The sequence below is a fragment of the Motacilla alba genome, chromosome 2 (genome assembly GCF_015832195.1).
Source record: "Motacilla alba alba isolate MOTALB_02 chromosome 2, Motacilla_alba_V1.0_pri, whole genome shotgun sequence".
Classification (NCBI taxonomy): Eukaryota; Metazoa; Chordata; class Aves; order Passeriformes; family Motacillidae; genus Motacilla; species Motacilla alba.
Window position 1 is genome coordinate 135,814,720 of NC_052017.1, and position 24,186 is coordinate 135,838,905.

The 24,186-nt window shown below is 33.9% G+C and overlaps 1 protein-coding gene across 6 annotated transcripts in view; it reads right to left on the minus strand.

Moving 5' to 3' along the window:
* Positions 1-24,186, minus strand: part of CSMD3 (CUB and Sushi multiple domains 3) — a 580,220-nt gene that overhangs the window by 367,180 nt on the left and 188,854 nt on the right. For 4 of the 6 annotated variants that reach the window (XM_038122727.1, XM_038122755.1, XM_038122747.1 and 1 more), the window contains exon 6: positions 8,005-8,117. In XM_038122727.1, the coding sequence (XP_037978655.1) occupies positions 8,005-8,117 (113 nt within the window). Of the gene's footprint in view, positions 1-8,004; positions 8,118-18,599; positions 19,057-24,186 lie in introns of those variants that run through there. The other 2 variants (XM_038122769.1, XM_038122760.1) reach the window with 1 other exon arrangement.

The window sequence follows — 24,186 nt, forward strand, 5'->3', positions numbered from 1 at the left end:
ATATATACAAATATATACAGATACACAATAACATAGGTAAAATTGTTATAAAAATATATTATATACATTTTTATACATTTAATTTTTTTCATATATTGATATAGGTATATATATGTCTACATACATGTGTGTATATATATATATATTTATCTATCTATATAAATAGGACCACTAAAACCACACTGAAGTGTAAATAAATCTTTTCCCTTCCAGAAACCAGAATTCTTCATAGTACCTATGGATTTTTTAGTTTCAGTATAACATTTTCCTAGTTTTTTCTATTTGTTTGAAATCTTGTATTTAATTTCAATTTCTAAATTCCTGAGCTTTCCACCAAAGTGACCCAAATAAAGAAAATGCTTGCTAAGCATTAGCTAAATTGAAATAGCATTACCTAAATGCTAAATCTTAGCATTACCTAAATTGAAATAAAGAGTAATTCAGTACTTTTTTCTTGTCTTTTGCAGAGTTGAAATTACTTACAGTCATTAGTAGTACATAAAGTATTATAATTTACTCTTTTTTAAACAATAAAGAGGAGTATGTATGCAGAATAGTAAATGAAACAGAAAGATATTAAAATTTTTGAATGCCCCTAAAATGTGAGAGTTTTTTCTTTATGGTAAATATGAAATTAAGAAGACGCATCCATTAAATCATTAAAAATGGAAACTTTTTATTGCATCGTTTAATGCTCATTCCAGAAGTAAATTACTACCATGTCTTAATATTTAATGTTAACTCTATTGACTTTTTTAAAGAAAATATGATGTTACCTGAAGTAAAAAAAATTTGAAATTAAATTTTAAAATTAGATCTCTCTGAGTCTGTACACAGTATCAGAACTGCCAATAGTGGTGTTACTAAAATCTAACATTGAGGGAATTCTAAAAGTAAGTTCTTTAAATTTGGAGATGGTCAATAAAATGCAACATTTTTTCTCCTCTACAACTTGATTAGAAAAAAAGTCAATGTCATTCTGCACGCTGTAATTGTGTGGGTATATAATTGTGAATAAAAGACATCTCAAGGGTGCAAAGGTGAAAAATAATCTCTTTAGAAAATATATCTCAGTATGAGATGGAGTTGAAAGACCTGAGAGTATGAAAATCCACTAAAAACATTTACATATGTGATGATGTATGCAATTTAAGCTCTTGTTATGTATGCCTGGAGGAAAAACAAATAAAAAGATTACTTCTGAGAGGCTCAGGTAATTTCAGATATGAAGAGACGATTCCTTTCTCCTGCAACCATTGCAAAATCGGGTAGCCATCTGTGCTGTATTGACAAAAGAATTTCAAGGTCTTAAAAGTCACAGATTCACAATTCTGATAACTAAGTATCTGTCTTAAAAAGTAAATATCTGTCATGTGTCAAACATATTATCAACGAAAGAAGCAACTTATTTGAACTGGCCTATGCAAAAGATACAGCCCTTATCAAAGTAGGAGACTTCTACAGATGTGACTCAAGAGATGCAGTACCTTTCTTTCTCCTAGGGAATCTCAAGCTCTTGAATGTTCTGGTATTAAAAAAACCATTTCAGTAAGTGATTAGTAAATGCAAACTGAGATTAAAAACCCACATCAGTGTGTCTGTACTTGCACTAGGCATACAAATTATTAGAAAAAATGCAAATCTAGTAATTGCATTCAGTGGAATGTAGTGTTTTAATTAATTTTAAAGCACATATCTAAGGATACAACAGATGCCTATACGCTGTTTCTTCCTTCCCGTCTTCCAGTTTCTATGCCAGAATGGCATGGTGTCCTGGCTCTTGCTACAATAGAGTGAATTTTCTTCCTAGTTGCTATTATAGTGCCATGTTTTGGTTTTAGGATGAGAATAGCACACTGATGTTTTAGTTCTTGCTGAGCAGTGCTCACCCTGAGTCAAGGACTTTTCAGCTTCTCTTGCTGCTCTGCCAGCAAGGAGGCTGAGGGTGCACAAGAAGCTGAAAAGGAACACAGCTGGGAGAGCTGACCCCAACTGGTGAAAGGAATATTCCATACCACATGACATCATGCTGAACAGGGGATGAGGCAACTTGTCTGGGAGCTGGCAACCACTGCTCAGGGACTGGAATGAAATTGGTTGGCAGGTGGTGAGTTGCTTTGTGCATCACTAGTTTTGTGAATTCTTTTATCATTATTTCCTAATGAAACTACTACTTTCCCATCATTTTATGTCGTGTTAAATTGGCTTAATCTCAATCCATGAGTTATACCTTTTTTCTGACTCTCTCCACTGTCTCGCTGGGAGGAAACATCTGCTTAGTGTTTTGGTGTCTGACATACTAAACAAATCATGTGATCTCCTGTAAGTTCGACTTGCCAGCACCACGCAGATGTCTCTTCTACTCTAGAACACCTCTACCCAACATCTACCATGTGGTCAGCTGAATCACTCTGCAATCCACACTGGCAGGATTAGTAAGGTATGGGGAAGGCTCAGTTACCCACACATCATTTGAATTGGAGAAATTTTTAAATTTTATAACATACGTCTTGGTAACACCTTGGTTTGTCTGCCCAAAGAACTTCTGCACTTCTGTCACTGCCAAAGAAACACATTGGGTATCTTGGGTAATTTCTGTGATCCATCTATGCACATTTATACAGGCACAGTGCTTCACAGCTCTCCAGCTTTAAGGGGTATGCAGGCACCTATAGGTGTCTAAACAAAAATCTTACCTATATCTCTGTTACAGCTGCTAGTCTTTCAGCAGTAGTACAGTGTAGCATTTGTTGCAATAGCTTTTGAGATAAGAAATGAATAACAAAATGCTGATTAAATTGCCTAATCTTGTGAAAAAAGTGATAAAGACAGTTTTCCCCTTCTGGCAACTCTAGCCATGATGTTATAAGGCAGCTTAGTACTATTGTTCTTTACCTGATTGGCAACTGCTTTACATTCTTTCTGAAAGCAAAACCAAGGAGAAAAAATTAAGAAAATCTAACTCCATAAATAATTTATGGATGAAGACACATTTCTATTCATAAACAAAATGACAGAAAGAAAAAGAAAATAACAAGAGAAAATAAAGCAGAGCAAGAAGAAACTTTTCAACATCTTTTTCTTCATATTTCATCCCACATTCAAGGTGCGCATATTTATCCAACCTCAGCTCCACATAGCTGGCTGTAAAGTATGAAGGAGAGTAACCATTTGCATACTTTTAAATATGAGCAAGACAACTAAATTTTATTCTGTTCTGAAATGCTCATGGATATATTTCGTAGCTTCATTTGTATTTTCCTATAAGCAAATATTCTTAATGGATGGCAAATGTGTTTGTGTACTCAATTTATGTATTTGATACTATTTTGCACAAAGTGGAAGCATGAGTTTGCACATGGCTTAAAGAGAGGTAAAAAAACAAGCGAAGGAAACAAAATCAGTTAAGAAATGGATTTCACAAGTGAAATGATTAGCAATTGTAGGGCTATTGTTGAAACCTTCCAGAGCTTAAGGAAGGACGAAGGTAGAGAGTGAGAGGAAAAGGATACTGGATCTAAAAAGATAGCAAAGTTATAGATGCTTAAAGTAATGTCTAACTATCAGAAAATGAAGATTATTTTTTTTCTGAAAGCCTTTTCTGAATCTGGGTATGCTTGATATAAAGAAGGTTGAAGTTTGTGTATGCCAGTCAGTAAAACCAGATACTGTGAAACTAACTTAATCCCTTCTGCCCACTTAGATAATATTATGGATTCATACGTAAATGATGGAGTGCAAAAAGTAACCAAAAGAAAGCAGCAACCAAAAGGAACTGGAAATTGAAGGAGTAAAAGAGTACAACTAATTTTAGAAACAGCAAAAGAGGATTACTGGTGCCAAGAAACAGTGAAGCAGCTGCTTCTTGAAGATCCAAAGAAGCTTTTGTTCTACTTCAGCCAACAGTTTCTGACTCAAAGTGAGTTTTAACAAGGCAACAAGAAGAGAAAGCATCAAGGCAAGGAACTCTCAGTGAATAGAAGGAAGTGCTGAAACACAGATGACCAGACAACACAACCTAGGTAGGGAAATATTTTCATTCTCCTGTAACTGAAATTTCTTACTGAAATTTTTCTTCTAATCACATTGGTTATTGTTTACCAACATCTTTGAAATATTCTATAAGTGAATGCCTTTCATGAATAAAATTGCCTATTACACATAACTCACATGACCGTTTACTTCCGTGAAGCTGAGAGCTTCCTACAGTTTCATGTACCTCATCAGATTTCATCTTTTCTATAAAAGTTAATTTAAAAAAAAACCTTTAACGGCCTTAAAGGCCCATGCCTATTTGTAAGGTCTTAAACAGAAAATTAGGAAAATATATTTAATTACATTAAAAGTGTGGTTAGAAAAATATTATGTCATACCCTAGGTTTTCTATTTTTCTTTGTTGCTGTGGGGTTTTCTTTCCATATTTTGACTTTGCAGTGCATCACTTTTCGTCTTCTTTTCAAATGTCTAGGCCACAATAGCTTTAATATTACACTGAAGCTCAGCTAGGTGAGGCTGCCTATGAAAAAGAATCTTAAAAACCAGTTTTCATAAACTTAAGAGAACAGAACAGAATAAGACTGTAATTAGCATAAATGCCCGGGGTTTGGTAGCAGAGGAGTATAGGGCTGCACATATCACCTCTCCCTTCAGCAGGCACTAAGCTGCCCCATGCTGGTCACAACTGGCCACATCTGGCTCCACAATGGACCCACCACAGGACACAATAAACACTGAGGGAAAGGAACCAGATCAGAGCATGCATGCTCCATTCCAGAGCGAGCAATACTCTCAAAAGGCTTGCAGTCCATGGATAACCCACACAGAAGCAGGTTCTTCCCCTAAGAGACAATGATCCATGGTCCATGCACATCAAGGCAGAAGAAATGAGTGAGAGGGAAGAAATGGCAGAATAAAAGAGGGAGAAATGAGGAGCAGCAGAAATGAACTCCTACACTTTGACCTGATTCTTCTGCACTGGCTATCACATCAACAAAGAGACAAAGAGTAATCTGTGGTCAAATAGAGGAAGGGGAAGTGTTTGGAATGAAGTTAAACTTTCAGAACAGGAGAGTGAGGGTATTTTTCATAATTTCTTTTCTATTCATCTTTGTTTTCCAACACCCAAAACAGTCATTAAAGGTTTTATAACAAGGCTGTTTTTTCCAGGACAGTAGTTGATGAGTGATTTGCCACATCTTCATTCCAGCCATGAAACTTCTCACTCTTGTTCTTCCTATTTTCTGCCCCATTGTACTCTGAGGATGGCATGAATGGGTGAGTGAGTGAGTGAGTGAGTGATGGTGAGAGGGCCTCGTTGCTACTTAGGGTTAAACCATGACCCAAATACACTAAGAAAATGTGCACTAGTGCAAATAAAATCAGTAAACCAAGGGAATGATTAGTTGAAAAGGGTACTGCAGTGCCACGCAGTGACAGACTAAAATTTTGCAGTGTTCTGAAGTTCAGAATTTGAAGTCTAGATACTTAAAAATATGTAACAATAGGTTAAAAAAAAATTAAACTAGAGGAAGTACTAAGAAATTAGTAAGTCTGTTTATAGTGGTAATATGTAGCAAATACTATGTTTCAGGAACTCAGAAAGAAGTTACAGTCAATCTACATAAATTAAGCAGGGGAAAAACCTAGCTTTTAACACAGTTACTGCTGTGTGGCTCTGTGATAAAAAAAAAAATAAAAAAAAAAAAAAGCTATTGAAAGAATTAACATATTCCCTCTCAAAAGTAATACAGAAATAAACTCTTGAAAATAAATCAAGCCCTTGTGCTACATGACATTTTGCAATATTTTTAACATTTTTATCAGTTATCTGATTTTCAGAAAACTCATGTCAGAAAATAAGTGAAATTAAAGTCTGAAAATTGTCATACAAAAAGGCTTAAAGTTATCTCTAACTGAAAAATTTAAGGTTATATTTCTCAAAAAACTAAAATATTTTGTACTATAGATTTAATGTTTCTTTTCTAAATGTAGGGAGGTTTTTTAATATATCCCATCCCTAGAAGTGTTCATGGCAGAGTTTGAGTGACCTGGTCTAGTGGAAGTTTCCCTGCTTATGAAGCACAGGGATTGGAACTAGGTGATCTTAAAGGTCCCTTCTAACCTAAACCATTCTATGATTCTATGATATTTAATTAATTTCCTTACACTCTCTCCTTTAGTCTGCCATTAGCCTACCAGAAAATACACATCCCCTATTATCTGACTATGTGTTTTTCTATTTTCTACTATCAAGGTTATTTTTTATTGATCATATAGGCCTGAGTATGCACATTTAATTCCTTTACATGCTGATTTTTTACTGCATACATTTATTTAAAAGTTGCAAAAGACATTTTCTTCATTTTAAGTATGGTAGGCTGTTGCAGCATTTGACAACTTGGTATTTAGTCCACTTTAACATACATTCATCAATACACAATTAAATATTAAATGAGCAAACCAAAATAGTAAAACCACTATTATTTAATCACTACATTCTTGAGCAGTAAGGAGAAATAGAAGACACACAGCATATTCAAATCTCTCACACCTACCAACTCACACGTTTTATGGGTCTTTGATAAAACAAAGTTTAAAAATAAACATAAGCCTGTTCTCTTTCATTAGCTATTACCTCACATGTTTGGCAGGAATGCATGTATGTCTACCATGAGACATTGTTTGTTCTTCTTTTTTCACTAGCTCAAAAATCCAAAACACTTCACTTAAATCACTAAAATAGTTATCACATGGTTTCTCAATTGTGGGGTGGATTTATAAGAGAGAATCCTTACTTTCTATCTTTTACAGTCCCGTAAGCTAGCAACTTCTTAGTAGAGAGTGGTTCATCATTTGTGGTATGAAAGATATCATGCAAAAAATGAGTCAGTGTTTTCATAAATCATTATAGCAGCCCTGAAGCTACATTAAGAAAGCTTCTTTCATATAAATTCATTCAGAATACACATTCCAGAACATCTACGAACTCAGGAAGAACAAATAAAGATATACAATACCTGCTGAAAATAGTAATAATTTTTTTCTGTTCTAGTTTAGAATATGCTATCTGAGGCAATCACACAGAGTTGTAAAACTTGCTATTATCAAAGATCAAATTAAAACATTAGTCATAAGCTTTAGATAATTGCAATTTTTGCGACACTTGACTAATTTTATCAGATTCTGAAAAACTTTATATAACTAATTTCTTCCTTTGCTAGATTTTCTATAAGAAACTGTAAAAGAAATTGCTGAACTAGATCTTGATAGGAATGCCATGATGTTTTTCATCAGATAAATGAAAAAAGCACAAAAACACAAAAAGAGGTTACTCCTCCCTGAAGATCCATTGATACACTGTGGATATTGAAAAATATTAATTACAGAATTACCTTGCACTACTGACATTTAGTTTTCATTAGCACTTCATAATTAGAATGACCTTGTTTCAAACACTGACATTCCCAAAATTATGCTTCAGATGCTTTCACTCTTACTCAAAATAAATGCTTGTTCATAAAAACTGTGGGTAAGAATTTTTCTGGTTAATTAAACCTTTAATAATGCAAAGTATTTCAAAATATAGTAAAAAGTAATAGTGATTAAATGCTACTTTAGTAAACAGAAACTTACTGCTTTACAAATACGACTTATATAACTATAGAGTCATTCCCATAATTTAATGATAAAGACATTCTCTCTGTTACTGTTCCACAGTATTTTTCAGAATATTATCACCATTTTAAAAGCTAAGTACTTGCACATGTTAAAGTAAAGCAGGGATCTCCCGTAATATTTTTTCGTAACCTAATTTAGATACACTAGATAATACACCATCCATATTCCAACAGATTGTAATTTGATATAGAAGGTTGAAAAAAACCCTTTACTTTTATGAGGTACTTTTTTTTTTTTTAAAGTAACCCTTCCCATTTCCTAAAACTTCAGGCACTATTTTTTTCTAACAAATACAGCCACAATTACAATCTATTTCTTTAAATGTACCTTGGTAGTGGGCACTAAATCCACGGTATCGGTGATTGCTGTCTGTTACAAAATGTAGTCTGAGCCAGTTTTTGTTGCTTATAACTGGAGGAGGTATATTCATTCCAGAGAGCCTGAAATGAAACAAACGAATAAAAAAATATTAATAAAGGATTTCAATATTATCAGGAAAATTTTTATATTCAATCTAGCATTCATTGACATGCCCTCTGTGGGACTTTTTATTTATTGGTTAGTAGCATTTTAACAAGCATGAACAGACAAAATTGTATAATATGCCTGACCAAGAGATGGGATACAAATCAGGGCTAAGCCAGAAAATACACAACCATGTTATTGGTCAGGCACAGCACTGTAAAGATGGAAGTACATGGCACTCAGGATAGAAAGAATTTGTGTCAACACAGGTCAGATAATGGGCTAGACAGAACACTGCTCTGGGCACCAGGGAAAGGTTTGTACCTTGTGACTTTCACCTTCAAGATATGGAAGAGAGCTTAGATTATGCAAAGCACTATCTAAAATGATAAAATAAACATCTACTTTTCAAGAGTAAGTAATTTTCTATATTCAGGGTATAAAGATAAAAGAAGTATTCCATCACTTGTGTGGATTTGAAAATTATGTATTAGATGTACAAGAAGAGTAGGGAATTCTAGTGGATTGACCCCAGCTAGCAGTCAAGCACCACACAGCTGCTCACTCCTTCCCTTCCCTGCCCCAAACAACTGCAAGGGGAGAGAAGAGGAAGAGCAAAAGCAAGAAAGACACTTTAAAAGACAATATAGTAAGTGAAGAGTTGAGAAAAAAAAAGGAAGTGATACAAAAGCAATAATTCACTATATTCTACAAATAGATCAATCAAAATTGTCTCCAATGATTAGTACCTGTCTTTCAGCACCTCTAATTTTTTATTGCTGACCATGAAGTTATATGATATAAAATATCCTTTTGGTCAATTTGGCTCTGTTTAATTTTTTTTCCCTTCCCAGAATCCTGACTATGCCAGGTCTACTCACTATCAGAAAGGAGGAGGAGGCAAAGAAAGCCTTGATGCTGTGCAAGCACGGCTCAGAAGCAGCCACTACATTGTTGTGCTAGCAACTCTGGTTTAGCCACAAATCCAAACTATAGTACCTTATGGGCTTCTATGAAAAAAATAACTATGAGCCATTAAACCCAGTTTACAAAATTACCTGGACTTTTTATTATTTTGGTTTTCTGTTTGTTTTTTAGCATAAGGATATTGCTCCAATTACAGTAGCGTTCATCTTGACTGGCTCATTAAGAAAGTCTGAATTTAAGTTCTTTTTTGTTTGGGGGATTAAGTGGGGTTTTTTGCTTGTTTGTTTTTTGTTTGTTTTGTTGTTATGATTATTGTTGTTATTTTATTTTAAATGAAATGTCATGTAATAAAGGTGAATAAAGTTTAGATAGAAAATTCTTCCATCAAGCCAGTAATTCAATATATATTTCTCACCAAAACCAGAAAGATAAGTCACATCTTCAGAATGTCAATATACTTACCTATGCTCTTCCATTTAGTTATAAACAGAACTATTCCTGCAGTTAAAATAAAATGCTAGCCAAGAAGTATGCCATTTTATGTTCCCACATAATGGATTCCAAATTTATTTTGAGAAAAACTCTATTCATAATAAATCAATTCTGAATGATTTTTTAGTAAAATAAAACCCCAAACTTTGCTTAAACAAATAATTAATAAGTTTGTATAGGTACTATTTTGTGAAGAAGACTTTTGAAATAATAATAGTTTAGAGGTAGAGTTCTTTCCATCTTTTCCCACCCACTTTACCTCAAAACAAAATACGTTTAAGACAACTTCCCAAATTTCTGAAATTGTAGTAGTACTCTTGTTCCCTCAGACACTGATATAAATGACATATATTGACCGACACCACAGGCTATTAAAATTCCTTCACATACTTGCAAAAGAATGTTTTTTATACTGTGGAAACATATTAGCTCACATAATTCATTTCAGTGGAACAACACATAGAATCTAAGTTTTTTGAGCTTATGAAACTGACTTCAAATTTTAGATCCAAGAAATCCAGATGATGAAGTTAAAAAAAAAAAACAAACAAAAAACCCCAACCAACCAAATGAAAAAATAGTGCCATTAGATTACAACAGGATGTGGTATCAGATTGCAACAGAATGCACATTGCTCTGTACCAAAGTCATATGCACTAACATATATATGTATATATATATATATATATATATATATATATATATATATATATATAAGTGTAAGAGGCAGAAGCCTACACCTTTCAATTAGAAAACATCAAATAATTCTGCATTTTCCTTGTGAATTTTAGAATGAAGCACACTTTTTAACAGCTATAAAGTGGCTTTAGTAGCTACAAATTTCTTCTTACAGATAAGAAGTGTACTTTATTTTGCAACTTGTTTTTTGGAAGGTAGAAGTTAGGGTATCCTTTATGGTACAGCTATTTCTCTCTATAATAATATTACCTAATGATGCAAGAGGAAATAGTTCTTTTATTTAAATTCTCACTCTATAAATAATTGTTAGGCAATATAGAGATAGAGGCAACAACCTTTCACTGCTTGCATATTTTAGAATAAACCTATTACTGGAAGAGGTCTTACTAAACAATTGAAATAAAATAAGTCTGTAAAACACATTTCCTAACCCGTATTTTGACTCATATATATTCTGCCTATAAGAAAGTTTCTCTTCAATAATCACAAAACTATGTGAAAAATAAATTGCAATTTCATTCCTAGACATAAGAAAATATTACCCTAGACATTTAAATATGTTCACAGTAAAAGACTAATTTTGTTTCTAAAATACCTAAAAATCTAGCTTACCTATCAAATCAGGTATTTATTAATATATCTATCCTTGCATCTATGCTGACCTCTAAGTTCACAGTTCCTACAATCCTATTTTTACAGTTCATGAGTTCTATGGGATTCTTCTCAGAAAGTAGATTTGCAGACTGACAAAATTGATTCTGTCGATATAATTGTCCCTTTTCTCATGCCAATTTATCTTCTCAGCAAATTATAAAGCTGTTCACCATTAAAATAATACATTGGCAGCCCAACTTACTTCTGTGTCAGTTACTATTCCAAGCGTAGTTATGCTGCATCATCTACAATATTTTCCTAAAGTTCAAAGTAAAACACCATATCTTCCATAAAGGAAACACAGCTGTCTCATGTGCTTTTATAATTCAAAAGATGTAGCTCCCTCTCAAGCTGCACAGAATCCTGCATAGTAAATTTAAGTCAACCGAGAGTAGGCTGCTCTTCTGCAGATGTCTTTCATAAACTCTTAGAAATGTTCATGGAGAATCTTGGCTGTGAACCAGAGATTTAAAGTATCTTACCACTACGTGCAGTCAGCAGCATTGACTGTTATCCACTGCAAAGTGCATTTGAAAAAGGAAGGGCTTTCTGAAGCAATGAACCTTTGTTGCTAAAAAAGGGATTAATAGAAGTGTAAATCTGCACGAAAATATGTCAGTGAAGTTCCTATCTATGCACTTAAGTTGTGTGAAAACCACAGCTTACAGAAGAAACAAGGGACTAACATTTTTGAGAATCAAAATTTCATTCTTCTTGCACTTCATTACAACAATATGCCTCTACTCCCTTCCTTTATACACTATTTAGGTAGTAATTAAAAAAAGCAATCACCTATTTTAGGCTAATTCTGATCCAGTGTAGTCAATTTGTATTTTCTTTGCCCTCAGAATTCTAACACATCATTCCCACTTTATGTTGCAAAATGGAATTCAGGGTTAGTGTGTTTTCTTTTTTTAATAGCATAGTGCACATCCTTTATTTCTTCCAGAGAAGGAACAGTACATTTACTTTAACATTTGAAATATACACTGTCAGATAGCTATAATCTTGACAAGTAATTTAAACATTCCCATCTTGCTCATGTACCAGACTTTAGCTTTAATTTCTAAAAGTCATCTAAAACGACAGTTCTTAGAAACATATTGTCACTGATTGTCACAATTGTCAATACACTGATTATTATGATGTAATGCAGGCCTTAATTTAGTCATTCAATATGTCCAAAAACATTCCAAAGAGAAAAAAGTTTTTCTTATCTTTAAAAAAAAATATAGCAAACTTTCCCCAAAATTTCTTAATTAGGCATTCTACATTTCCTCACATCCCAGATTCACAGAAATTGAATTAATAAAAAAAAAAAACAACCAAAAACTGAGGTTGATACCACATGTGTAAACAGTGCTGAAACCCTTTCTAATTCTACCAAAGCCTCAGGCTGACAAAGACTTATATCTAATCATGACTAAGTGCATACATAGATCTCATTTCACACATATATGCACTACAAAATCCTAAGTGCGTGTTTTGATGCAAACTGCAGCTGTGTGCATTCTTTCTTATTGGTACTATTCACATGTTTAAGTAAAACCACTGTATATAAAGCTTTGATTTATAAAGGACATATTATCACACATTTTGTAAGGCCTATGCATGTTCATATATGTGCTATTGGGGCTTAGAACTTTCACAGCATAATGCACTAAAAGAGAGAGAGTAGCCACCTGTCCCTTGAAAGAAGAGGAAAGACACTCAATAGAACAGTACCTGATCAATGACCTTTCTGGTTTTGTTAAATTATACTTAAATGAGGCAGTACTTGCATTAAATATAAATTTTAAGTAGCAACATCTTACAGCTTATTGTGTCTCTTGTATCTGTATACAATGTATACTCATTACCAAAGACATCTGGGACCCTTTCTTTTGTTCTTCATGATTGCCTTGATCCCATAAAGCGACACCTCACATAGCAAGATTCATGATAAACATCTTTTGCAAAGGATCAACCACACAATGCAGATTTAAGGGCACAAGATTAAAACTCAGGTCTCTCATTTAATAAAATCCATATCTGTTTAAAACTTCTCTAGCAGTTGCACACTAGAGAAGCAAAGCTGATTTCAACTCAATATTTAATATAACATTCGATCTGAAAGATCCTGAATGATTTCATGACTAAGTTAACATATCCCTCCTGTTGCACCAACTCAGTTTGTATGATGTTTACACTGAAGTTAATCTAACTTAACTCTTTGGTCAAGCACTAAAAAAGTAAGTATTTTGTAGAACTAGGAATATATACATATTTTTCTTAATGTTTTCAATTTCATTGATGAGCTTAATGGGTCTTAATGACATTCATTATAGATGTGAGTGTCCGTTGCATGACAGCTTTGGTTACTGGCCTTATTTTTCCTGGAAATGTTCTATCCAAATTACATTAAATCATTTCAGAGCAAGGACACTGCTCTGACCTATATCATCAAAAAGCAAAGAAAGCTCCACCAACTTCTTATGTTTCTTGCAAATCTATTGCTGTCTAAACTGATAACTCAGGATTTAAATATTTTTGAAGATATCATATAAATATTAAATGTTAATAGGCATTTTCTGTTGTCTTTGGATAGCAACAAAGGTCAACAAAATGGATAATTGCCTGTAAATTTTGCTTCTGTGAAGAATTTCTAACATAAAGTAAATATATTAAGAGCTGTGGTTTCCCTAGAATTTTAATTGTAGCGTAAGTTATGCAGTACTAACATTTATAATATTAGTATATCTGTATTTCAGAAAAAGACTAAATGAGACATCTCTGTGACAGAAGCTATAGAACGTTAATGTAAGTTGAGTTTTTCATTTAATTGTATATGTGAAACTCAAACTGCTGGTGGGCGTCATCACGGCTGCTCTTGTGTGTGCAGTCAGTACATTCAAGTCATTAATTCCCTGCATGATTAAGGAATTGTCCATCTTGTGAGATAGACTGGCTTCAGAAAAGAGACTAATTTGAAAGGTAATTACAATATCAAAATAAGCTGTTTCCCAGATGAGACTTGAAATGATGAAAACAAAAATAACACAGGAAGAGAAAGACTAACTTGGAAATAAACAAGCATATAAATAAAGAAAACAAAAGAAGAAGAAGATTAAGTTATTCTTTTGCATTGCCATAGTCCAATATCCAGTCATAATAAATGACAGAACACATTGTTCCAATGAGAAATTAAACGGTCATAATTCAGTCTTTAAAGAGGAAAGAAAAAGAAGTTTTTTTCCTAAAACAAACTCCTTCTCAATGGTAAATATTCATTAGAAAAGTAAAGGAAAAATGCCCAAAAGAAGTGAGCCTCTACTAGAATTTTGAGGGCAATATATAACCCAAGTTTTAAGTGGTTATAAAGTTATTAAATTACCTAATTCTTATGGTCAGTCCCTGTAATATTTATAGCAGGACTGAGCATTTTATGTATCTGTGAATGAGGACACTCACAAGTTTGATATTATGTTAATTGTTGTTTCTATATCTCAGAATTGCAGCCAAATGAATGACAAAAAGCAGGTTTTTATTTTTAGAACAGTAAATTGCCACTCTTCAAATTTAGACTCATGAGCTATTTAAAACTAAACCATGGGTTTAGGTTGAAACTTCACTGCAATCACTTATTTCTGATTTATAAAACAAAAAAATTGAAAACTGAAATAAGTGAGTGTTTGGGAGGAAGAGAAAAAAAAGTTCTACATTATTTAACCTTGAAAAAAATACTTGTTCTGTAAAGTACTTTAATAATCTATTGATTAATTTTAGAGTTATTCATCTAGATGGATAAAAATAATTCACCCTTTGACTCTTTTTGTCAAGTACATTATGATGTCTGAAAGACCAAAAAAAAGTCTTTGTTTTAAAAATGTCAGTGTTGAAATATATGAAAGCTTTGTCTTTCCTTTGCAATGCTGGAAAAAGTTCAATTTTAGAGTTACTGTCATATAAAGCAGCTCCATGAGAAGCCTGTGTATGATCATTAAGGACTGAAGTCCAAGTGATGATTAATGAAAGTTTATAGAACTCTGGATATGAAATTTTGAAAAGTGTCAAGATTAAGAAATACTTTTTAAATTCAGAAGTTGATCGCACCCTATAAAACCAGATGTCAGATTCCTATGTCAAAGTTTTCCAACTAATCTCTTGACTTGACAGAATAATAAAGTATGAGGAAAGGAGCCTTCTAAACACAAAACTGTTAGCTCATGATACATGTAATCTTGTCTTTGTGATATAAGAAAATAACACTGATGGACAGTGGTGTGTCCTGATTGCCTGCAGGCCTAGTACAAGCTGCTGATTTTCATATAGATGTCAGGGTCTTAGAAGGAGTCATTTTTCATAAATGTGATGCAAATACCTTATGTACAAAGTGACCTTGCACTCACAACTCAATTTCCCTGAGCATATCATAGAAACAATATAAATACATATTAACTTCACCTGGGCTGCACATGGTGGTTAATACATGAGTCTTTTTGCCACACAAGCTGTGACGAGTTCCACAAGCAGCTCATTGGTGCAGTTGGTGAGACCAAGCTCAGGGCAGTCAATAAAGAGCAGAGGCAGATGAGCGTGGATGCAGCACTGATTAGCTACAGGCCCACCTGGCACAGGCTGCGCAGTTTAGGCCTCCCACAAAGGCTCGGATCCTGCTGGCCCAGAAGCTATGATAAGGTGGACACCAAGAACTGTCCCAGGATGTTTTTATCTGCACATGCTAAATCAAACCGTCTCTTTCAAGAATCCCAAATCTGAGGGCTTTGGCTGGAGAGTGGAGGACCTTGAACAGGTATAAAGATGAATGTGATTATCTGAGCATTTTCTGTGGAATCCTGCACATTTCTTCCCCCTACTTTCACATCTAATCTAAATAAAACTAAATTGAATACAACCTGTATGTGTCCAATACTTCTTTAAGTAACAGTCAAACTGAATAACTGGGACTATTACCTGGGAGAGGCTTATATAATTTACCTCTCCTAAAATGTTGCCACACTCAGTTTCTGAACTGGCTGTTTTCTTTTCAATTCTATATAAGAAATTGTTATACTTACAAGTATTGCCTGAATAGGAGAAAGAAGCTTGTTCTTGAGTCTTTCTGGTAAGTGTCAATAAATGAATGAAACTAAATATTCAAAAATATTACACTTGCCCTACAATTTGATGTTCTGCAATAGGATTTGTTACACAGAAAATCTTGTTGGGATAGAAAAGAAGAGCCCCATGTCAAAATTATTATTAGTCCAATTAATGCTTTAACAGAGTAACAGTCTAAATATTGAAAAGTCTCCTTAATACTATCAGTAACTTATTTTTTTAAAGAAATTGTTCTAATATCTATTTCTTTTCTCAAGTGTTATGTCCAAATTTTAAATGTCCCTCTGTACCTTGAGATCAGCATTTCATTCTTTCCTAAATAGAAGGGAAAATTTTTTTATTGTGAGTAATTCTGCCCCTCTAGTGAGCTCTGGTGAGGCCCCACCTGGAATAGTGCATCCACCTCTGGAGTGCTCACCACAAGAAGGACATAAATCTGTTGGAGTACAGAGGGGGGGTCCATGAAAATGATTAGAGAGATGAGGAATGGCTGAAGAATTGGTGTTTTTTATCCTGGAGAAGGGATGGCTCCTGGGTGACTTAACTGTGGCCTTTCAGTTCCTGAGGGGAGCCTATAAAAAAGCTTGAAAGGAATTTTGACAAGGTCATGTAGTGATAGGACAATGAAAGTAACATTAAACTAAAAGAGAATGGGTTTAGATAAGATATTAGGAAGTAATTTTTTACTGTAAGGTCTGTGAGTCACCAGACCATGTTACCAGAAGCTGTGGATACCCAATCCTTGGAGTGCTCACAGCCAGGCTAGATGGGGCTGCAAGTAACCTGGTCTAGCAGACGGTGTCCCTGCCCACAGCACAGAGGTTGGAACCAGATCATCTTTATGGTCCTTCCAACCCACACCACTCTCTGATTCTATGACCTGAGATCCTGAGATCATAATGATGCCACTCTCCTTCCTCAGCCTTGAGTAATCCTTGGGCTATCTGATGCTTCCTAAACAGAATCTTTGGTTTTTCTCATTGGTTCCCAGCTTTCTCAAGACCCAATTATCATAGAGGACCAACATGTGTTGCACAGCAACTGCTTAGGGTTGTCAAACCTTCGGTATACATGACAGTCATATAGTCACTTGAACAGTAGACAAAGAAAATATAAAAACAGATAAGGTCAAGACACTTCGGAAGAGTCCTAAGAGAATCCAGCTGTCAGATCAATACACGGCCATACAAAGCCTGTGACCACTTCCCAGTAATAAGGCAAAAGTCATATTTGCTGACTTATCAGTTGCTATCAGTATGGCCAGATGTATACTAAAGAAACATGGAGGCACTAGAAATAGGAAGCAAAGAGTACTTATCCATGAAGCTAATTCTCATTTTACTTCTTCCCATAATCATTAGTATTTCATGAAACTTAATATTTCATGTAAATAAAGTAGGTAAAATGAACACCTCATATAGGTATGCAGTGGTCAAACTATTAAAAGACTCTAATTGTATTTTCTGTAGTATATGAAGGGAAATTGGCATGCAGCTCTGCATAGATATAAAGTTTAAAATATAAGTCAAATTACTCCCACTCTGCAGCAAAATTAAAAACCCCATGGGTCTTACAAGAAAAAGTACTTCTAGAGTCTGAGTTTTCCTGAGTATCTGCCACTCTAATTGCTGATATTTAGATATGCAAAATGCAAATTTATCTTAAAAGAGTTGTTCCTTAACACTAGAATAAAAATTTGAAATGCTGTCATTATAAGTCTGAGTCAGTTATATTATTTCATCTCTTAAGGGTGATAATAAGACAGTCCTGAAACGCCTTTAAAGAACAACTCATCAATACAAAGTAAGAGGGTAAACATTAAACATTTCAATTCAAACGACAGGTGATATTTTTCTGAGAATTCACTTCCTCCTTTCTTCCTCCTGTTTCTTCCCGTTGAAAATGTATGAAGGTACATACCGAAATCCGTCAGGAAAGGCTCATTTTACTGCATAGTTTAAATATACTTGTAGTCAAGGAATCTATGCAGATTACTCACAGAACCGTTTACCTTAGCTTTCACCTTCTATGGAAAGCGTCTATGGAAGGTGGATTAATATTTTGTTCAGCTATATATTGTGCAAGAACTTTCTTCTATATAGCCAGCATTGTGACTCCTTGTGATTCTACTGAATTTAACACATTAGACATTTAATTTTTTTAATTTATTACATTTATCTGTTGTGACTTTCCCCCTTCTTCAATATATCTATAAGGTAAGAAATTTCTTAATAATTTTATACAACTTTTATCTCAAAGTGTTTGTCAAATACCAAGAAACTACCATTCTTCACATAATGAGGATGATGATGATGATATTAATAACAATAACAATATTTTTTTAATTTCCAACACATAGATTTTTTTTTTCTCCACCACAAAAATCTAAGAAAAAATCAGAAACTGCCTGGGCTGTAAGAGTACCCTCTTGACCTTGGCTTGGTCTGCCTGGGGATTCTGTTAAGTCTCTGCCTTGTATCCTGGAACCCCATTCCAGCTCAGCCTAAGACTGCTTCTGTTCTGTCCTTGGTTATCTCTGTTTGACTGGGCTCCTGGAGGGATCCTGGACCTGGTTTATCACTTACCACATTGGAAGCTGTTACTTGACTCTAAGTCCCTGTGTTCAGCCTCTGGAGGACTGCATATCATAGATGAGTGAACAGGAAATGTGGCCTGTGTAGAGTCTCCCTTGGTTCCCAGTTATCTCTGCCTTGCTCCTGTTGCTCCTAGATAGAAATAGATTCCAAATCTCCCAATTAAACTGGTCTAATCATTAAAAATTCTTTCTATGACAATTTACGTTCTTTAAACAGCACTATGAATTTATTGTTATTCTGCGTATTGATCATACCTCTCTTTACTGTAGCCCTGACACTAGTAACCTTCATATTCAAAAGTATATTCAAAAGTTGTCTGACTGTATTTAGGGAAACATTTCTCACTTTTTTTGTATGGAGAATTTTAAGATGTTGTGATAAAATTAAATGTGGATATCATACAGCTCCATCACCTGTACTTCATATACATATAAGCAACAAAATTCTTTTAAAACTGAGGACCAAAGCTTTGAAATTATCTGAGTAATAAGGGGCATGATATTTTATATTTAGCCCTATTAGATAATAATTAAAAAGGAAGAAGGGAATTGGGCAAGTAGTATCAGCACGCATGCAGAACACCTCATTTTGACAGAAATTACTTTCATGCTTTACAAGATTTTAGACTTTAATTCCTAGTTTGATGGCTCCTAATTAAAAACCTCAAAACAGAACCATTAAGAACATATGATCTGTTTCTATTTATATGAATAGGTGAGATTTAGTAATCGAAATTGGTTCCCTTTGGGGATCTTGTCAAAGGAGGCTTTCGTAACAGAAATTGTGAAACTTGGGGGATTGTAATGAGTTTGAGTGGCAAGGTTTTGGTAGATGGAGTGGCTTCTGTGAGAAGGGCTAGGAGCTTGCCCTCTGACCACCAGAACACATGCCAATTGGCTGCCAGATGTATCCACTAAGGGGCCAAGGACAAGCCCACCAGTGACAGTGGTAACACCTCTAGGATACCATATGTAGAAGGAGGAAAAACTGCTGTACAACCACAGTTGGAAGAAAGGAATGAGAATATGTGGGCAAAACAGCTTTGCAGACACCAAGGCCCTGAAGAAGGAGAGAGAGCTGGTGCCCTGGGTGTTGGAGAATTTTCCCCTGCAGCTTGTGTGAAGACAATGGGGAGACAAGCTGTCCTCAGAAAAGTAGTGTAAAAAAACTGAAGATCTCTTTCTCTAACCTGACAAAGACATGAAAAATATCAGCAGCTGAAGTCAATGATAAACACATAAAAAGTATATTATTCCCTTATTTTTGCAACAATGGTGAGTAACTATCAGAGCAGATTAAAAAAAAATTTAAAAAGGAAGACTTAAGTATTCTAATCACTTAGGACTTTTAGGAGAAGACTGGTTTGTTTTTTGGGTTTTTTTAATTAGCACAGAAAAGCAAATGCAATGCACAAAACTCTCATTTACAGCAGGGGCCACTAGATTATCCACTAATTCTTTCTGGCATTAAACCCTGCATCTGTGAAACACATATTGAATCTTAAAAATTAGAAGGTTTGCTTCTCTCATTCAAAAACAATGCCTTTCTTACTGACCCCTGACACTAGTAACTGAAATTCTGTCTTCTGTTCTTTACTAGGAACACACAACCTCTTCTATTCTGTGTATATTCTGGAGATTACTGGCTTATCTAGACAATGAAGAGCAACACCTCTGAGATATTCAAGTCAGCACCAAGCACCTTATTAAATCTGAGCTCTGGACATCCCACATCTGCTTTACAGTTTGAACCACTGGAGACCACACAATGTGGATATCAGATACTAAATGAATGAGCACCAGAGCCCTTCCCCTTTGTGCCACATAACTAACAGGCTGGAGTTAAAACACTCCTGTATTTCATATTGAAAAAACATTCAGAGATATTCATGCAATCAAAATCACAAATATTTGCAGTGAGCAAGGATTCCTATTGTTAGAGCTGTACTGCTTCCAATTCTAGACCCAGGCTGGTATGACACTGAACATTGGAAGCTGTACTGCTTCCAATTCTAGACCCAGGCTGGTATGACACTGAACTGACCCCTGTAGATAAACATGAACTGATGTGTGTGTAAAGAAAGTCTGGGCCAAACTCCACTGATTTACAAGAGATCATGTTGAAAAGGATTCACCAAACTTTAATATTGATGTACTCTTGATTATTGAGTTTTCATATGGAAATGGATGCTAAGACATCCAGAAAAACCCAAGGACATAGTTTTTCAGTGTGTTTAGTATCTTTTAGAAAAAGAAATATTATACAAAGAATTTTAAAAAGAAATATTTGTGTCAAATTTTATGGGAAATGAGACCGTAACTTTTGTTTCTTAAGTTGAAGCATAAGCAAGTGTAAAAATTATTTATGTCAATTCTTAATATGCAGGTGTGTGTAAAATTACATTTTTATATATATAGAGAAAGATACAGATATAGATTTTTTTTTTTTTTAACTAAATGCTGGTCTCAGAGATGAGAATACACTTTGGGATACTGCATAGGTCTGACTGCTAGCTACCTGCTGTTTCCAGTAAATCAGCCAGTGAACAAGCCATGACACAGCATTTTCATCTCTCCATGATTTGACACCATGTATCCAAAATGAACATTTGTTATTTAACTTTTTTAAAAAAGACATCACACTCTCCATAAACAGAGGCTGTACTGAAGATTTAAGAAGAATAAATGTCTAAAAATATGATACAACAAGAAATTATGAAATAAGAAGAATTTATAGGATTCTCCACAATACTATAAAATCCCATAATCCTTTTAAATTGGGGGCAATTATTATTAAAAACAAAAGGTGATTGATAATTGAAAGTACTTCAAAATTTTTTTTTTTGTACATCAATCTGTGTTACTCAAACAACCTCCTGGGATTCAAAAGTCTTCAATTTACAGCTAAAAGAAACAGTAAAAAAAATTAAATAAATGTTTGTTCCTTAGAAAGTAAAACTAAAGTTTTCATTGTCCTATAGGCAAATATAACTTGTTCTTAACCCTCACGTCTTAGCCTCTTCCTCTGCCACAAAAAATGAACCAAATAGACCTGCTTAATAACGTTGGCTTTTACAAGGAACACAAAATGTTTATTATAATATTTCTTTTTAATAAAATTAATATAATTGCTCAGTATGCTGACTAATAAATAGGAAAGCTTTGCTAGAGAACAAATACAAAGCTTACAAAATTTATCAATATTCTGTGGTTTTAGAATGAAATATATTACTACTCTAGGAAATTCTGGTATCCTAGTTGAACAGCCAGCTCATTATGCAGATTTTCCAGACTGGAGTAGATTTTAAGTAAGTTTCTCTTAATAGTGATTTTTATTTATTTCACCACATAAATAAAGTATTACAGCAAAAATTGAAGTTGCCAACATAAACCTTTGTTCATGAAATTTGACTGGAAAGTGATATATTCTAAATTATGCAGTAAAAAGAAAATATCAGTTTTAAAAAACTTGTATCAGAGTCTATTATCTGTTAGATATGATGCCTTTACTGATATTAGTGATAATGAGATATTGTTATCTGAACACCTCGAGCAACTCTTCTGAAAAATATGAGTTGAAAAGTTTGCAAATTCTCAGTTCTAATAACTGATAAAAGATCGTTGGTCACTAATTCACATGCTATACATTAAGACTGACCTTCAAAGTATTGACTTATAAGAATGCAGTTATTAGAAAGTTAGCCAGACTTGGGCAGGTGAAAGCGAGCTTAGGCTCCACAACTGTGCCAGTATTCTTTAGTCCCAACCCTTAATACCCATCCTAGCATGACTAACCAAACAAATGTTGGGCCTACTGAGCTACGACATCACCTGATGATTTAATATTGTTTCAAATGGTTTTTTTAAAATTTATTTTATCAAGATATACTAGGAACTACCCCATTAGAAAGCATGAAAAGATTTGTGTTAACTGCTAATGCAGTTTTAAAGGCTGTATAAATATCAAGTGTCATTTACATTTGTAAATGAACATCAATGCACAATTTTTTCTCAGTTAAATAAGAATCCAACCCTTTTCAGAATCTTTATTAACCGCACCTGCCACTTATAAAAGTTGTGTGCTTGTACTATAAAAACAATTTACTTTTGCACACATAAAAGCATGTGCACATAAGGAGACACTGTTCAATAATTTTTCCTAAGAATATTTATTTGTTTTGTATTTTCTTGATCTATTTAATCACTATTAGTCCTCTGACTGGGTATTTAGTCTTTATTTGGTATTTACTCTTATGCCTTCTTTATTTAGCCTACCTCATTTTTTACTTCTCTGAAGTAAATTTCAATGTTCAAGTTCCCTTTGATTTATCAGCATCATTTTGAAGTATATTGCTGTCCTTTCAAAAGCCTGTAACCCTCCAAATTGACATTATGGATATTTATGTATAATTCTTCTTCCACTGAGATATTGCAAAAATATTTAACATTACTGGGCCTAGATCTAATCGATTTAAGATGCAACACAACATGACTTACAGAGACTAAACAGTACATATTCTTTGTGTGTTCTGTTCTTTAAGTACACCACAAATTTACAGACAATACTGACTCTTTTTTCTGCTAGTTTGTAATAAAAAATTGATCAGTAAATTTTTTTTTCATTCAGTAGTTTTTCATCACTTACTCCATTATTTTTACAAGGTTCAGAACGAACTGTCTCTATTACAACTTCCCAGGTGTCCCTTTCCTTTGCCCTGTGCTGCTCTTGTTTCACTGAGGAACCAATTTTTCTTGTTTTCTCTTTCCTTGTAATGTAGCTACAAGCTCTCTCCATCATTGTCTTTTATTTCCTTTGGTAATTGTAATTCAGCAACTGTGATAGCCTTTCTTACTGTATTCTCAAAACTTCTTAGTATTTTATGTTTTTATTCATTAGTCATGTGGTTCTTTTCTCACCTTTTGCAAAATTTCTTTCTGCTCTGTATATCTTTATGACTGCACCAGGAGCTTTAAAGGTCTCTTACTATGATATATATCTTTCTTTTGTAATAGGATGGCCAGTTATTATGTACTTGATATATTCACTTCCACTTACTGCCAGATCTCCTGTGGATTATATTAACCTCTTCTTTTTAGAAGTGGTTTTGGTAAGTTTTTCAATGCCTGATGTCCTTCTCCCTAGTATTGAAGTCTATTTACCCATAAACAGCAATAAAATTCCATTCATAATGTCTTAATCCTTCATATTTTTAGACAAATACTTTTTTTTCAAAAAAATAAACATCTTAATATGCCTATATAAAGCCATTCTGCTGTTTCAAGAAATTTCTAGATAAATCCTCCTTTTCATCAAATAGTCTTTTACATGTAGCTATTTTTAAGTTTTTTCAGAATACAAAGAATGCCTTGCTCTTCTACTTCAACATTCAATGGTGGCAGCCCTAGTCTTTTCCTTTCTTTTTTTTTTTTTAATTCAGATTTATATTAAAATATAATACCAAAGGATATATATAATTTTTTATTTTGCTTAGATCAATGCAGATAAATAGGTATACAGGATTTTTTCTACAGTACCTTCCTTTTTGTCTATTTGATTTAGCACCAAAAAATACCAA